At 43.1% G+C, this 16,308-nt stretch overlaps 3 protein-coding genes across 4 annotated transcripts; 2 read left to right on the top strand and 1 right to left on the bottom strand.

Annotated features, from left to right (window-relative positions):
• Nucleotides 1–1,313: 1,313 nt before the first annotated feature.
• On the top strand, nucleotides 1,314–10,603 carry cers4a (ceramide synthase 4a). 2 transcript variants are annotated; one of them, XM_076153490.1, is made up of 12 exons: nucleotides 1,314–1,336; nucleotides 1,580–1,657; nucleotides 2,571–2,747; nucleotides 5,172–5,289; nucleotides 5,827–5,945; nucleotides 6,107–6,164; nucleotides 6,383–6,433; nucleotides 7,051–7,143; nucleotides 7,585–7,713; nucleotides 8,511–8,617; nucleotides 9,351–9,507; nucleotides 9,606–10,603. In XM_076153490.1, the coding sequence occupies exons 1-12, from the start codon at nucleotides 1,329–1,331 to the stop codon at nucleotides 9,798–9,800; spliced, it is 1,290 nt and encodes a 429-aa protein (XP_076009605.1). In that variant the 5' UTR covers nucleotides 1,314–1,328; the 3' UTR covers nucleotides 9,801–10,603. The 2 variants fall into 2 exon arrangements, with proteins under 2 accessions (XP_076009605.1, XP_076009606.1); XM_076153491.1 differs by lacking the exon at nucleotides 1,580–1,657.
• A 76-nt stretch (nucleotides 10,604–10,679) lies between these two features.
• LOC143003039 (kelch-like protein 23) lies at nucleotides 10,680–12,914 on the bottom strand. The gene is made up of 3 exons (XM_076153513.1): nucleotides 11,934–12,914; nucleotides 11,321–11,732; nucleotides 10,680–11,159 (listed from the first exon to the last, which is right to left on the bottom strand). Exons 1-3 carry the CDS (start codon nucleotides 12,847–12,849, stop codon nucleotides 10,856–10,858), a joined length of 1,632 nt encoding a protein of 543 aa, XP_076009628.1. The 5' UTR covers nucleotides 12,850–12,914; the 3' UTR covers nucleotides 10,680–10,855.
• A 466-nt stretch (nucleotides 12,915–13,380) lies between these two features.
• Nucleotides 13,381–14,785, top strand: lsm7 (LSM7 homolog, U6 small nuclear RNA and mRNA degradation associated). The gene is made up of 4 exons (XM_076153230.1): nucleotides 13,381–13,514; nucleotides 13,764–13,854; nucleotides 13,949–14,020; nucleotides 14,323–14,785. The coding sequence occupies exons 1-4, from the start codon at nucleotides 13,509–13,511 to the stop codon at nucleotides 14,463–14,465; spliced, it is 312 nt and encodes a 103-aa protein (XP_076009345.1). The 5' UTR covers nucleotides 13,381–13,508; the 3' UTR covers nucleotides 14,466–14,785.
• Nucleotides 14,786–16,308: the final 1,523 nt, after the last annotated feature.

Raw genomic sequence — 16,308 nt, forward strand, 5'->3', positions numbered from 1 at the left:
AAGTATGAATGTAGACAGCAAGCTTTACTACACCAGAAAAACAATATATACCTGTGTAGAGGGAGAGAGGGAGTTAGTCTGGTGTTAGTGTGTGTTTATAGGTCATTTAGCAACAACAGAAAAGCATTGATTAGCATGTTGGTGACTCCTTTGTTTAGATTTGGATATTGCGGTTTAATAGCTCAGGTATCTTTGGTCTCTTAGGGTTCATTTACATAGGATCCATGTCAGGGTGCATCTGTTTTTGCAGTTTTTTGTTCTATACTCTAGTGTCCCCAAATTAATGAGGATACAAACCCTTTTTGCATTTCACTCATTGTGTATTTGTAGTCTGCTTCATTATAAAATACAAGTTGTCGTCCATTATTTAGTCCTTATAAATGGAGTTTATGTACAGGTATGTCAGCTGCATGATGCAAATCATATGGAAAACCATAGTAACCCCAGTACGGCAGTGGGCGACCTGCTTCCTGTGCTTCTTGTGCATCTGTACATCTCATGTCACTGATGTTTATGTTTGCCGTCCTCTGACCTTATTTTATGCAAAGGCAGATAAGCTCATGCAGAGTGAAAGGCGCTTTTCTTCTCCAATTGAATGCCAAATTTAGATAGAAATCACGTCAACAGCAGAAAACATAAAACTTCCTCTTCTTCAGATCTAGAGCATCTTTATAGTTTCTGGTGTTTATGTCCGATTCCTTCAATGTTCACCTCACAGTTAACAGCTTTCAGCATTGTGCAGAAAGGAAGTAGAGCTCATAGATATCCCTGATCTCCTCCTCCGCTCTTTGTCTGTTAGTGTTGTTATAACCAGTATGAATGGCAGCGACGCGTCAACGAGGCTCTGAATGTTATCAGCTTTATTTCTGCAGCCGCTGACTGATGTCAACCACAGAAAATAAATCCACACCAGGTTTCCTCTCTGTCCCGACTTAGTTCCTGGAATCCAGCTGAAGGGTTGTTTATTCTCTGCTGATCTTTCAAAAACATTTAATAATGTATGTAACCTTTCAGTCTTAATGGATTCCGAGTCTGAAGGAATGTAGGAATGATTCATAAACCTGAATCCTGCCTTCTTGTTTTTATTACTGCACTTTACTTAACGACACATCGACTTAAGAGACTGAAATCAAGCACAATCCTGCAACAAGCAAAGATCATTAGCTCCGATTCACTCAGTAAATATCGAAATGTGTGTGTGTGTGTGTGTGTGTGTGTGTGTGTGTGTGTGTGTTGGCCTTATGGTGACCTGCCCCAGAATGTAACCAGCTCTCTGCCCTGTGAGCATCACGGGAGAAGCCCTCAGCCTCTCTGTGACCCTGCACTGGATGAACAGGTATGGATGGTGTGCAGCACCTTGCACAGGGTTAGGGTTAGGGCTTGCACGTCACAAACTTGAAGGAAAGTCACTTATGATACTTAGAAAGAGAAAATGAAACTTTACAGCCTTAAATTGACACAAATATACTGATACTTCAATCGCTCTCATGTTATCACCGTATTTAAAACGTATCAGACATAAACCCCCCTCCTCCTCCTCCTCCTCCTCCTCCTCCCCCTCCCGCTCCCCCGCCCTTAGAATCAGGGCTTGTGCGTCAGTCGCTCCTCCTCCCGCTCGTTTGCCGCTGTGCTTCATCCCCATCACAGGCGCACACAGGTAATGTCGCGTCTCTGTTTTCTGATTCCTTCTCTTCATTTATTACAAGATGTCGCTGCTACCTTTCGGTCAGCAAACTGTCTGTCAGTCTGATGACGCTGCCTGTTAACGGGTTGAGTTGAGAGCTGGGTCTATACAGCGGGATGTGAGCCCGGCTTCCCGTCCGCTGTGAGATACAGTGTTGTTATTGTTGTTATTATTATTTATTAAATGATTGCATCCATCGTTTTGAGATCATTATAAGGTGTGTGAGTCCGTTGTATTGTGTCGCTGTGGCTGTGTGTCCGCCGTGGATGTGGTGTTGTTGTTTGTTGCCATCAGGAGCCGGTGACATACGCCAACATGCTGTGTTTATGTGTGTGTGTGTGTGTGTGAGTATGTGTTAACGTTATCGATATGGCAGTCAGGGCGGTAAAATAGCATTCAAAGCCAAACCGATCAGCCTCCAGCATGTGGTAAAACACTGCAGAAAAGTGTGTCTTGGTGTGTGTGGGTGTGTTATGCATGCTCACACACAGACGACCTGAAGCCTTTCATGCATTCAGGCTTCTCTTCACTGGCTGATCTATTATCTATCATGTATTCTAACATGTTGTCCAGGCCTGTTGGACAGGTGCAGAATATTTCACTCACAGATTACGACGTTCATCACCACACAGACTCATCAATCAACATTTCACGTACACAATGTCAACAATGAGTATTATTAAGTACACAAACACACACAGGGTTCATTAACAGGGTGGATGTGTTGGAATGTATAAGTGTACCTAATAAAGTGATCACTGCCTGTAAGTGCTGCAGAGCTGCAACAGAGGCTGTTAGACTGATAACATCAGTGTGGGGGACCATCAAAGCCAAACTTTGCTCCTCTCCTCTCCTCTCCTCACCTCCTCTCCTCGTGTCCTCTCAGAATGACAGCGATATTAGACAAGTGGCTGTGGCGGGAAGAGTTCTGGCTTCCTCCTGGCGTCACCTGGAAGGACATCGAGGTGAAAGAACATGAAGGTCACTATCCTCTACCCAGGGATCTGTTCTACACGCTGCCCATGGTCGTCGCCTTCATCGCCCTCAGATACGTGTTTGAGAGGTGAGACACTCGCCTGCGTCATGGGTTGTCTTATAATAAACCAATCAAAAAGCAAGATCTCAAATCACATGTAAGAAATCGCCACATCAGTGTTTACAAGTTCCTTCCTTTGCTATTAAATATAAATATAATCTGCCTGGATCTCTCGTCTGGTTAATCCCAACCATTCAAAGCAGCGTATCCAGTTTCCTGTTTGAATCGGTTCTGGATGGTTGAGCTAAGCTGTCAATGAGGTTTGGCAGCTGGCTCGAGATAATGGCTCCTTCACCCGGTCATGGTGCTCCCAGTATGTGACTGGTGTAGGCTGGACAGACAGCAGAGGGCTGGGAGGAATCATGAGTAGACATTTAAACTGCTGATGCTGTGAAAGTGTGTGTGTGTGTGTGTGAGAGCGAGGCAGGGGAGAATAACAGAAGAAGGGTAGCTGATGATAGCAGCTGCCTTGTTGCTGATGCAGAACTGTAACACGCTACAGTAATGGGATGAATCCAACCTGATAATGTAGATTTGTTACTAACGACTTGCTGATTCACTGTAGCAATTACTGGAAACACAAACAAGCTTCTGCGGCTGGTTGCAGATCCGTTAAGCACCGATACTGCTCACCCGCAAAAAAACAAAACAGCAGGCAGGAAAACTCTGCAATGTAAATTCCCAGTTGTGCTTTTTACGAGCTTTGTCCTCAATTGTCCAGAGACTTCACAGGAAAGGTCAAAACACCAGTGTGGCGATGACGCCAGGGACCAGGGGCTTGTTTTCATCTTCATCACGAGATCCTGGCAATGATCAGATCCCACAAACCGAGCTCAGGTTGGACAGACAGAAAGAGCATGGTATTCATCTGTGAAGCCTCTAAGATTATGATTACATTATTTTTTACATTAGAAGAACTTAACTTCTACTTTTATAACTGCAAATATTTTAACTCAGGCATGTTAGGCAAGTGTTTCAGAGGATGCAGACTTGAGCATTGACTTGAACATACATCTGAGGTCTCTCTTGTATGCAAAGCGTGTGTAACTTAAAGGCCATCAGCATGCAAACACATATGGACTCTATATGAATTCTAGATTAGATAAAATGGTGTTGCAACCGTCTGCTCCTCTGTCAGGGACGATAAAGGAGCGTTTGCTCTCTGCTATTTCAGTAAATAATGTATAGGTATTTGTGAGGAAATCGCCTATATTGGTCAATGTTATGGTGGGTGGCAATGGTGTGAGCGTGTCTGAATGTAAAGGTGAAGGAAGTAAGTGAGTGTGTGGGAACTGTGTTCCTTGATGAGCATCAGTACAGGAATTCCAGGTGGAGAACTGCGAGACATGATGTCGGGTCATATGATGGCTCAGCAGATAGGAGACTTGTTTTTTTGCTCGCTGCACCTTGTCACTTACTGTATATGTTGAAAATTGTGTGTGTGTGTGTGTGTGTGTGTGTGTGTGTGTGTGTGTTTGTCCAGGGTTGTGTAAGAGCAGGCCCATTGTTTCTCTGTAAAGCCTTGCATGTATCTTCATCAGGTATTTATAAGCAGTAGTAAAGTAACATTAGATGTACAGTAGCAGCAGCGTGGGGTTCAATTGATAACAGCATATGCTAAATACCAGAATGTACCTGACCTGTGTGTGTGTGTGTGTGTGTGTGTGTGTGTGTGTGTGTCTGTGTGTGTGTGAATGTTTGTATACAGTATGTGACTCTTTTACAGCAGGTGGATGTAGGAAGTTTAGCTTTAAGACGTTTCAGAAAGGAGCCGTCAGTCCGATGGAAGGTGGAAAGGTGTGTCTTCACCTGGCCTCCTGTGTGTGTGTGTGTGTGTGTGTGTGTGTGTGTGTGTGTGTGTGTGTGTTGGGAGGGGTTGTTTTTGTAGGGGCACCTGTAACCAGACACGGTGTGTGTGCGTATCTGTGTGTGAAGCTTCCTTAACGTCCTCTTTCTCTCTGATCTCAACCTCCCTGCCCACTCCAGGGCGATTATCTCTGCGATAGGGTTACACACCCATGAATGTCCACACACACACGCACACACATTTATGAAAAAACAATCATCTCCCCAATGCCCATCTTTGTTATTTCTTCCTTTCCATCCTTGTTCCTGTCTCAATCTCTCTCTGTAAATCACACACACACACACACACACACACACACACACACACACACAGATCAAGTGTCTCTTCATGTTATATCAGCTACTGACAAAGCCTTCCTGACCAAATGTCAGAATATGCCCATGCGAGTCGCTCCACAGGCTGTCATGGGAGACATACAGAGCCGTCTTGTTGTGTGTGTGTGTGACGCTGTGATCGGCTCACACATGTGACAGCTGTTTGTTACACTGCCGATCATTCTCTCTGTGTTGTGATACTTCAATCTGTTGTAGTGTCAAAACTGAACTTTACATATAAATCAGATTCCTCCTCTCTTTATCTCCCAGGATCATCGCCGTCCCACTAAGCAGAGTTTTAGGAGTGAGGGAGCGGGTTCTGATCCGAGCCCCTCCGGTGCCGAAGCTGGAGGCCTTCTACAAACACAACAACCCGCAACCATCACAAGTTTGTGTTTCTATTCTATCTTCCACCTGCTGTTTTTGTTGTTTGTTTTGGTTTGACCACATGGGGCACAGGTGCAGGCAGGTGAGAGAGGAGAAAGTTCGCATTACATGGAGATGATCCACCCTGCTCTAGGTTTCATGTGGCACTGTGACATGCTGCCCTACTGACTTACACACAGTATCAAATGAAAATCCCTGCTACATGAGCAGTGTTCTTTGATACAGTATGTGTGTGTATCTATGCATGCTTAAATTTTTGCTGCTTCCTACCCGGAGTCAACTTTTAATGGCATAGTTAAGGTAGAATATATAATAATATTACAATAATATAGAAGTCATGAAGCCAAGCTGGTGATTAGTCTCATCTGAAATATGGCAACAGTGGGAGAGAGCAGCTAACATTTCAAAAACTCTTCACTCTGTATCACTTCACCAAGTGATGAAGTGATAATTCAAAAACCAGCTAAATGTTTTCACATGTGCATATTCTGTGTGTGTTTGTGTGTGTGTGTGTGTGTGTGTGTGTGTGTGTGCTCAGGGTGAGGTGGTGAGCCTGTCCAAGCAGTGTGGACTCTCCCAGAGAAAGATCCAGGCCTGGTTCAGACACAGGCGGAACCAGGACCGACCCAGCAACACCAAAAAGTTCTGCGAGGCTGCGTAAGTTACACCTCCAACTACGGAAGCTTTAAGCAGCTTTGTGCAGATTTGCCTTTACACAAAATATGTTACAAATACAAATTCTAGTTTAGTCTAGTTCACAAATGCAATCATCCTTATTTCTATCCAGTGCTGATGAATTGTGTGTTTTGTGTTTGCAGCTGGCGTTTTCTCTTCTACTTTGTAGCGTTCACCACAGGACTCAGCTCTTTGATTAATGTAAGTCAGTCGTTTTCATTTCTATTAGCAGATAATCAGGACTTCACTGCAGAGGCAAACTTTCTACACAATACTGCATGAATAGCAATGAGATGGCTGTATTTGCATGTGTGCAGGTCATGGTATTAGGTGTCACCAGGGCTTAATACTACAGTACTAATGGATTTGCTTACAGTGGTTAGTGGTTGTTTAATATGATGACTCTGTTGGTGTTGCAGACTCCATGGTTTTGGAACCACCGTGAGTGTTGGACAGATTACCCCAAACAGGTGAGCTGGTTTTATTATTTATTATTATATTAACCCATTCCTTAGCTATTCTTTTCTTATTTCTGCATCTAAAAAGCAAACATTTCTGCTTCTTTGATGACAGTTAAGTATGTGTGTAGGCCAGCATTCCTCTGAGGAATCCCGCCCTTCCTCACAGAGGTCACAGCTTGGAAAAGAAAACACAAACCTGCCGCGCTGTGTGTCTGCAGTGAGACTGATTACAGCCCCTGCAGGCACTAATGCACGTGACCTTTCCCTTTTCTGAGTTCCTGTGGCTTCTTCCACACACACAGAGAGAGAGAGAGAGAAGGAGGATGTGTGTTAAGGGCCTCGGTCAACTTCCTACCATTGTGTTGCTGCGGCGTGTTAGAGCCCAGAGGTGTTTTGATTGAAGATAGGGACTTAATTTCACTTTTCTATGGACATTTCCTCTTTCTGAAAGGAAGTTGTCACTTGTTTTGTACTATACGTTCTATAGGAGGGTAAAGGAGCGCTTATATGAGCATCCAGAGCTTTGGCCTGCTATACAAATAAGTGCTTGTATAGAAATGCATCCGCTGCACATTTTATGTACAAAGTAAGTTTTGACCGATTGTTTGTCTCGTCCTTTTCTTTAGCCTGTGGCTCAGCTTCATTACTGGTATTACATCATGGAACTGAGCTTCTACATGTCGCTGCTACTGTGTGTCTCTGTGGATGTCAAGAGAAAAGTGAGTGTGCGCTCTAATCTCAAGAGTGTAAAGAGCAGAACCACCCACACAAACACAGACACGCAAACACATACACAGCCCTGTTTCTTTTGTAATGTCTTATCCAAATGCAGTTTTCCTTTTGAATGACTTGATACTGGAGAAACTTTGTGTGCTGTGGGTTTCCTGTCATTTTATGCAGGAATAAAAGAGCCTGAACAAAACTCATCCACTGTATATGTGCCTAAATTTAACCCATTTCACAAAATTGGCAATTTCATTTTATGTAGGGCAACATTTAAAAAACAACCCAGAGCACAACTTTACAGTGCAAACAGTTTCAAACACAGGAACATGGAGTATGAATATAGCAGAAAACTGAAACCTTTGATGAACTGTAGAGATTTATCACAGCTTCCTCATACTGTGTGTTTTGTGTGTGTGCATGTGTGTGTGTCGCAGGATTTCAAAGAACAGGTTATACATCACATTGCTGCCATAACTCTCATTGGTTTCTCCTACTGTGCCAACTATGTGAGAGTCGGCACGCTGGTGATGCTGGTGCACGATTCCTCTGACATCATTCTCGAGGTAACAACCCAAACGGAAATGTCCTAATTCCATTGTTGTGAATATGTTTAAGGCGGAAGGATGTGAAGGAAAGGTTTGTAGGTGTTGCAAATCATTACGGCCTGTGGTTGATAAACCCCACAGGATGGGACGGGACGGGACGGGACAGGGCAGGACAGGGCAGTACATCTATTGTGTCTGGTTCTATGATTTGCCTGAGAGTCACATTTCACTGATAACGTCTAAAAAAATGAAGATTGTCTCTGTCATGTCGACAGTTGAGAAACCATGCAAAGCTGTTCATGTGACTTCAGGCGTGACTAGCTAGAGTTTGATGCTGGTGATAAAGCGATACTAGTGATGTGTCAGGTTCAAATGGCGACTTTACAGCCAAGTTAGTAAAGCTATGATATCTTTTATTTTTATTTTTATTTTTATTTTTATTTTTATTTTTATTTTTATTTTTATTTATTTATTATTATTATTATTATTATTTTTTTTTTTTTTTTTATATCAAAATGCTTGATTATTTCCTTTGGTCATTGGCATTGACACAAAATGAACCAATGAAAAAAAACAAAACACGAAATCCCTCAAATAGATAAGCTTATTGTTGATCAGATGTACAAAATATCACAAATGTTGTATACTGTTCATATTACACGTTTCTTGTCTCATTTCTGCACTTTCCTTTATTTACCTTTGTTGAACGCACTTATTGGAAGTCGCTTTGGATAAAAGCGTCTGCTAAATGACCGTAATGTAATGTAATGTAATGTAATGTAATGCACTCTCACCCTTTTCTTTGCTTCCTTCAGTTTGCTAAGATGCTTCACTACGGTGACTGGACGAAGACGTGTGACATTCTGTTTGTTGTCTTCACTCTGGTCTTCCTGATCACCAGGCTGGTAGTTTTTCCTGGCAGGTGAGACATGAAAGTGGATCATGATACACAACTGTATCAAGTCACAGCCAAGGGAATACACATTGTTTTCCACCATGCTCGTGTTCTGTTTCACTACTACGGGAGCAAAATTAGGTGAACGAGTGTGTGTGTGTGTGTGTGTGTGTGTGTGTGTGTGAAGCTGCACTAAACAGAAGTAGCAGCAGAAGCGAATCTGCGTATAACATGAGGAGACTTATCTGGTTGCAATATCAGGCTGCAATATATGACAGCAATATATGGAGACATACAATATATTGCTGTATTGACGTATTTTGGCCCCTGATGATTTATATTGAAACACAAAGATGCCTTCAAATCCCTATGATATGATAAAAATATACCTCATGCTATTTATTTGCAAACTGTCTGCAGCTCTGTTGCGCTGCTTCCTCGCCTCCTGGGTTCTCTGCATGACCTAAGAATAGGCTGACGTTTGAGAAATAGCAGTAATTAGTTTATCACAGTGTGTGAGACTGAGAGTTCAAACTGAGAGTTGGAACAACTGCCCAGTCTGAAGGTGGGAGAATCCTAGCAACAAAAGCAAAACATCTAAAAAACATAGCAGATTACAGACTTTGTTTACCTGCTCTGTCAATATCTAAACAAAGCACACCATTAGATCATTATGAGATCATTATTTGTTGGTTGTAATGAAAGAATCAGGTCTTAAAGAGCTAACATGTGTCTCTTTGGTTGTGTTTGTGTTTTCCAGCGTGGTCTACACAACCTTGGTGGTGTTTCTAGACTTCTTCCCGCCGTTCTTTGGTTACTACTTCTTCAACGCGCTGCTGTTAGTGCTGCAGGGGCTGCACATCTTCTGGGCTTATCTCATCCTGCGCATGGTCTACAAGTTTGTGTTCATGGGCAAGGTGAGAGGAATGCATTGTTAACATTGTAGAGGATGGAGTACTGCCACTTGCTGCTACACAGAATACTGATAAATACTAATAAATCTTCACCCCCATAGTTGGAGCGCGATGAACGTAGCGATGTGGAGAGCGAAATCGACGATGAAGAAGAGGAGGGACCTGAGGAGGACTGCAGTTGGGAACAAAGGAAGGGTGCGATCAACTCCAAACTGGCATCACTGGCTAATAACTGTGTCCTGAACAACCTGACTAACCAGAGGAGCATAAACAGCAGACTGCCCAAAGCCAGATAGTGGAGCGATCTCCCTCCACATCTCACTAGCCAGGAAACAGTTCTGCCTGTTGGAGATTAAATCATTTCTGGCATGTTTGATTCATACGTATGGCTTGTGTACATCCAACATGGTCCATTCATGATTTCACACCACAGCAGGCCCACTGCCTGTTTGTCCTTAGAACAAGTGGAGAATCATATCTCACTTTAACCCTGCACAGCCCACCCAGATTTAGTAACCATGACACCATGTCATTACTCTCACAATTAAAACAAAACAAATGTATTTTGTTATATTGTATCTTCCTTTATTTTTCAGATTTTATATTTATGACCTACAGAACATGTTTCTTCTCATTGTATAATACAAATAGTAATTATGAAAGGATATGATGAGGGTTCATTCCACAACAGAGGTTTTTGCTAATGAACTGCACCCCTGCACTGTTATAATGCAATGATGATTAAAAAAACAGGCTGCTGAAATCTAAATAGCTAGATTTAAAGAGTAACTCCCCCCCCCAACCCCCAGCCATGTATATGCTAACAGCAAATGATTGTACAAAGATGAATTAAAGGGAAGTTATAGAGTTTCAGTTTCTGTAGAGACTTTTTATCTTAGATTTTGTAGATACATTGTTGTGATCTGTGACAGAATACATACAAGTCCTGCCTTGAGGCTGAGGCAGATTAAGATCACTTTCACTTGGTAGAATAGCTTTGGCGCCCTCTGGTGTACATAAGAAGAACGGAGTTGGGACTTCCACATGTGTAACGTAGTGATGCTTTTACTATTAAAAAATCTCTATAGAAATTTCTAAACATGGGTGTGTTTCATTCATTTTTTTCAACAGCATGATGTTTTTCTCTGTCTCAAGCACAGTTGTTATTCGGCTGGTTTAGCTCCGGGAGACTCTGCACAGACTTAAAACAAATGTATGTACAATCTGTTACTGTTTATAATGAGTTTCATTATGCCCGTTTTCTCGCCTTCAGGGTAGAATGGCAGTGACAACTATAGGAAGCACCACCAACCATCTGACCTGGTGTGTTGTTCCGTCCCATCTGCTGCCATCATGTGACCATTCGTATGGTGACACAGCCTCTGATGGGCACAGGGCAGGGTATGGCATTATCTACCTCAATGCAAGTGTCTATGTAGGGGTCCAGCAGCACCATGTTGGGGAACGCTTTGTTGGCCTTCCTCTCACTGACCAGGTACATCTGACCACAGGCTGAGCTGCAGCCACAGAAAAACTTCCTGTCCAAACTTTCCTCCTCCAGCACGGTCCACTCATCTGTCTCCACGTCAAGACGCAGGACCCGGCCTCCAAATAGGTAGAGGGCGCCGTTGAGCTCTGTGGCTACAAGGTCATATCTGAGGAAAGAGGACATTTTACTTTAATTTAATACATTTATGATGGCTAAACAGACTAAACTCAACTAAAATAACAATTAAAAACAGAATAAATAATAAATATGTGTACATTGCCATACAATATACATGAAGAGTCAATTTGTGTTTTAATGTTGACTCACCGTGGGAATGGAGAGTAGGAGACCACATCCCACTGATCCTCCTTCACCACATACCTCTGTATTCCACTGTACACATCCCCGTTTTCATCCAGGCCACATGCCACATAGATACAGGGTCCCAAAGTGGCAGTGGCTGCCCTCTCCACGGCCCTGATCATAGGGCTGACCTCCTCCCAGCCCTCCTCAGACCCCAGGACCAGCCTTTCTACATCAACCACAAGTCCTTCATCCATGCTGCCCCCCAGCACGTACAGCGCTGAGTCCAGTGCTATGGAGCAGTGGCTGTGCCTGGACTTCTGCAGGGCCGGCCCATCCACCCAGCGCTGGTTCCCACATTCATAAATTCTGACCCAGTCCACACTGAACCAAAACACGTCACGGAAGTTACCACCGGTCACAACCACACTGTCTCCTACAGGAAGACATGAGAAATCAAACTGATGTAATGTGAAAATATATGTTCATCTGTACAGTTTTACCATTTAATTTGCAATTTACAACAATTAAGGACGAATGATTTATTTTACAGTAAACACACATCCAACCCCATTCATAATCACTTTCATTAATATCATCCTCATCTTCATCACTACACTCAGTGTCCAGACATTACCTAGTGCAGCTACTGAGTACTGTGTGAGGTTCTTCCTCTGCAGAGGTGCACAGCTCTGCCATCTGCCACTGTGAGGGTAAAACTGGTAGAGCGCCTGCTTCTCTTGATCATGAGGCCCACCGAGGATAAACAGAGTCTCTGTGGATTTGGTCCTGCTCATCGACCTGCCCAGTGTCCAAGAAGCTGGGAAGTGTTCATTCAGCATATAGATGAGTTTGGCTCTTGGGTCAGAGCCTTTCATTCTTGTCAAAAGTTCAACAATAAATGGTAAAGAGAGACTCTCAGGTCTCACCAACTCAATTAGCTCAAGGAAGTGTTCTTCTCGATTTGGGTCAAATGACACCCAGCGTAAGGTGGCTTCCAAAGCCTGGTCATCTTTATGGATGGACAGGTCATCACTGGCGAGAAGGTCTGCAATGCTCTCTTTGGACAGCAACAGGAAGTCATCTTCAGAGGTGATGGCAGAGAAGTGTGTGAGCACCACCTGCCGTGCTGCTGTGTAGAGCTGCATGCAGCCCAACTGCCAGGCGTAGGCCATCATTCCCAGACAGTTGCTGAGGTGAAGCTCACGTTCCAGAAACTTGCAGCATAGCAGCCTGGCTCGCTCTAGCTGGAGGAAATCTGCTGTCTCAAGGATCCCAAGAACGTTTTCTCGGTCCAAAGCCAGGATGGACTTCTGGCTGTAATCCATCAGCACCCGGAAATGCCCACGGCCCACACCTTGGATCTCAACTTTCCTCCTCCTGCTCTCTATGCCACAGCCAAAGAAAAGAGCCCTGAAGTAAGGACTTTGGACGGCCAGCTGTTGACGGTTAACATAAAAACTCTCTCCCTCTACCTGCAGTGTTACATCAGGAATAACATCCGGCTCAGAGGTGCAGTCTTTTTGACCAAAAGCTGATTCTTCCTCCTTCATTTTGTTTACCGTTCAGGGAGAACAGTGAATTTAAAGCTCTGCGTTCTCAGCTCTGTGTCTGCTCTGTGGCCATGTCATTACAAACAAACATGCCAACGGTTCTCTGCAGAGGGACTCGTCCTCTGCTCCGTCCAGTTTACAACACACCTGCCAGGGGTATTAATAGTTTGGAAAGGAGGTCAGTTAGGAAAGCATGCTAAGTTTAACACATAGAGCCTCTGTGGGACATGAAGTTTAAGTTTATGGTTGGTTGTTTTTATTATTCTTATGCTTTCATCATATTCCAAATTCTACTAAATGTTATAAAGCAAAGAAGCTGAAAATAAACAGAAAACGTTATTTTAGCTCCGTGTTAGTTTTGTTTCCCCACTAGAGATCCGACAATAAGGCGGAGCATCCATGAGTCTGTAACCAATAAGGAGGGAGGAACTCTACCGGAAGTGAATAAAACGTACGAATACTCAAAATGTATATATTTTTTATGGTAAGACGTGGGGAAACATTTCATTGTCACATAGCAGCAACTGAACAATCACATCTTCGTTTTTGAATTTTAGTTGGAGGGGGAAATAACGCATTTGTTTCGTTACACGCACGCAACGATTTGATTGGTGGAAACTTGTCCGGTCAAAGTTAAACTTCCGTGTCACAGAGCCAACATGGCGGTGAGTTCGTATGGTCTTCACATCCATTCAAACATCATAATACGTTTGCTCCGTTTAAAATTCACAGAGTTATTATCCTTTTTAGCTTCTTGTTATTGTGAACAATAATTATATTTGTACAGCAGTGTTTCGTATGTACAGTTTGACGTTTTATTGCATTTGATTCACTGACTGCTGCAAGCTAAGCTAACGGCTCGCTAACGTTAGCCTGCACGTGAGACATAAACAGCGTCGCTTTGCTCTCTGCAGGATAAAGAGAAGAAGAAGAAGGAGAGCATCTTCGACCTGTCCAAGTACATCGACAAGCCGATCCGTGTGAAGTTTCAAGGAGGACGCGAAGGTGAGTAAAGTATACGGGACGTCCGACGCGCTATTGAAGCTAGCTGTTGTCGTTACGCCGATGTTTTCACTCATGTTGTGTTTATTTTTCTCAGCAAGCGGGGTCCTGAAAGGATTTGACCCTCTGTTGAACCTGGTGCTGGACGGGACTATCGAGTACATGCGCGGTAAGAGACACAACACCGCCATTGTTGTTTACGAAGGCTGTTAATGGAGTCAGACTAGTCAAACATGTCATTTTGGGGCTCATGCACTCTGATGTGACATGAATTGACTCCATATTAGCATGTCGTCATTATGAAGTGTCTGTTGTCTTGGTTTTGTGTAAATTTCGTTTTTTAAAAAGAAAAAATACTAAATTATATTGAGCGCTGTAAACATTAACGTGTGTTTCTGTCTCTCTCTCTCTCTCTCTCTGTCTCTCTCTGTCTCTCTCTGTCTGTCTGTGTCTCTCTGTCTCTGTGTTCAGACCCAGACGACCAGCTGAAGCTGACGGAGGACACGAGGCAGCTTGGTCTGGTGGTGTGCAGAGGGACGTCTGTGGTGCTGATCTGTCCCCAGGACGGCATGGAGGCCATACCAAACCCTTTCATCCAGCAGCAAGACGGCTAACACACACACAACATGCACACGTTCAAATCCTGACTATTTTGTGACGTTTTGTTTTTTGGATCATAACTATTTTTCAGTCATAACAGTGATTGGTAATAATTCATATAGCAAGTTTCTGTTGTGAAGAATGATGACTTGATCAGGACGAGGACACTTGAACGCCTCACTTTGGTTTCAGCCTTTACGTTGATAAGATGTTTGAGTTGTTAAGAGAGTATAAACATTACCATTTTCATTTTATCCAGAATAAGTAAACTTTTTACTCTTCTTTGTTTTTGATAAGAAAATCAAATAAAAATTTAATATTTGTGTTTTGTAAATTTTTGTTCCCTTGTATGCTTGGAATAGATGAAGAACTTTGACGGTTGACATTTACACTCTTTTTAAACATTCACTCACACACACTAAATTATGAATTAATTCATCTTGAAAAATAGACAACATGGAGCAGCTAGAGGAGAGTCTTGTGTCTTGTGACAAACTCCCAACTCCAAACATTTGTATGATCCCTCTAAAAGAGCAGCCAGGTCATTTTCCCCAAAGCAATGCCCGGTGTCGGTTTTCACTCCGGTCAGTAGTCGGATCACACCAGTTCAGCTCTGGCGCCCCTAGTGGCGGTAACCATTGGTGCATAGACAAGCAATTGAATTGTCCACAACAACAAGCCTGCCCTTCTTTCATGCTGTAACCAAAGTATTTGATTGTGATCTTTAAATGTGTTTGTGGGGATAAAGGGAGTGTGTGTTTGTGTGTGCAGATAAGCCATTTAAGCTTGTCCACCCTTTGACAAAGACACATTTGTTGCTTGGGAGCAGGGTGGGGGAATAGTGTAAGTAAACTGATTTACCTTTGTTAGGCTTGTTACTTTAGGGGGGTGGTGGCAGGGGGAGCTTTTTATTCAAGTAGATATTATGGAATTCAAGTGCTAATATAAAAAGAACAAACAACAAAGGTATTCTTTTGAGCAAATAACCCACTAACTAAGAGAAATCACAGAAAAAGAACTTATTTGTACATGTATGCTATACTGCTAAATCGGAAAGTTTACAGTCTAATTGCAAAATGTTACTAACACCCACAAAGAGCAGAAATACACAGTGTGCGTGCAAGTTCAACTATCTTTCAAAGAAATCATCTGTTATTAAAATAATTGGAGTAACACTTAACACTATTCTAATGTATTTATAGATTTATACTAATTCAAAAGTCTTTCCCTTGGTATTGCACTGGCAGTGCACATCACACCAGTTGACCTCTATATTTATTATCCTGTAAATCTCACTCATATCCATCAAAACTTGTAATTGACTCTCTTTATAATCCAGATTAAAACCTTAAAGTTTGGATGTGTCACCCAGACAAAGCCTTAGTTTGGGTTAGAGATATTTGTGGGGGTAAATAAATGTAATTTCGACCTTTTTTTGTATTTAAATCTTTTTAAAGGGTAGCAAAAGTGAAAAGCTGTAATGTGGCTGCCTGGAGCGACCTGCCGGGTGTAGCGAGCTCCGGACGGGGAGAATTCCAGCGCGCCTCCTCCTCCTCCTCCTGCTCAGTCACGGTGTCAACGGAGCGCGACGAGGCTGCAGCTAGAGGGAGTACGAGGCTTCACCTGGAGCTCGCTACATTCTCCAGGATTGGGTTTCTCCTCCGTGTAGTAGTCTGCTCCGTGTAAAAGCAACCGACCTGCTGTTTGTTTATGTACCGGAGGATTGATGGTTGTTTTTGGAGACGCTTTGCTCACATCGGGGTGTAACCAGGAGGGGAGGAGGAGGAGGAGGAGGAGGAGGAGGGTCAGTCAGCTGGGGGGCTTATCTGGAGCCCTAAAGCAAACTAAAGGTGAGCT

This window comes from Genypterus blacodes, unplaced genomic scaffold (genome assembly GCF_046128005.1).
Source record: "Genypterus blacodes isolate CSIRO-AG114 ecotype Tasmania unplaced genomic scaffold, CSIRO-AGI_Gbla_v1 ptg000058l_1, whole genome shotgun sequence".
Taxonomy (NCBI): Eukaryota; Metazoa; Chordata; class Actinopteri; order Ophidiiformes; family Ophidiidae; genus Genypterus; species Genypterus blacodes.

Excerpts from the sequence above, each read along its gene's own strand:
- cers4a (XM_076153490.1), top strand. Across the intron at positions 6,165-6,382 it reads GACTCAGCTCTTTGATTAAT|ACTCCATGGTTTTGGAACCA; the intron begins GTAAGTCAGTCG and ends TTGGTGTTGCAG. Across the intron at positions 7,144-7,584 it reads CTGTGGATGTCAAGAGAAAA|GATTTCAAAGAACAGGTTAT; the intron begins GTGAGTGTGCGC and ends TGTGTGTCGCAG.
- LOC143003039 (XM_076153513.1), bottom strand. The coding sequence starts at position 12,849 with ATGAAGGAGGAAGAATCAGCTTTTGGTCAAAAAGACTGCACCTCTGAG. Across the intron at positions 11,733-11,933 it reads GTACTCAGTAGCTGCACTAG|GAGACAGTGTGGTTGTGACC; the intron begins GTAATGTCTGGA and ends GTCTTCCTGTAG. Across the intron at positions 11,160-11,320 it reads TCCTACTCTCCATTCCCACG|ATATGACCTTGTAGCCACAG; the intron begins GTGAGTCAACAT and ends CTCTTTCCTCAG.
- lsm7 (XM_076153230.1), top strand. Across the intron at positions 13,855-13,948 it reads GTTTCAAGGAGGACGCGAAG|CAAGCGGGGTCCTGAAAGGA; the intron begins GTGAGTAAAGTA and ends TATTTTTCTCAG. Across the intron at positions 14,021-14,322 it reads GACTATCGAGTACATGCGCG|ACCCAGACGACCAGCTGAAG; the intron begins GTAAGAGACACA and ends CTCTGTGTTCAG.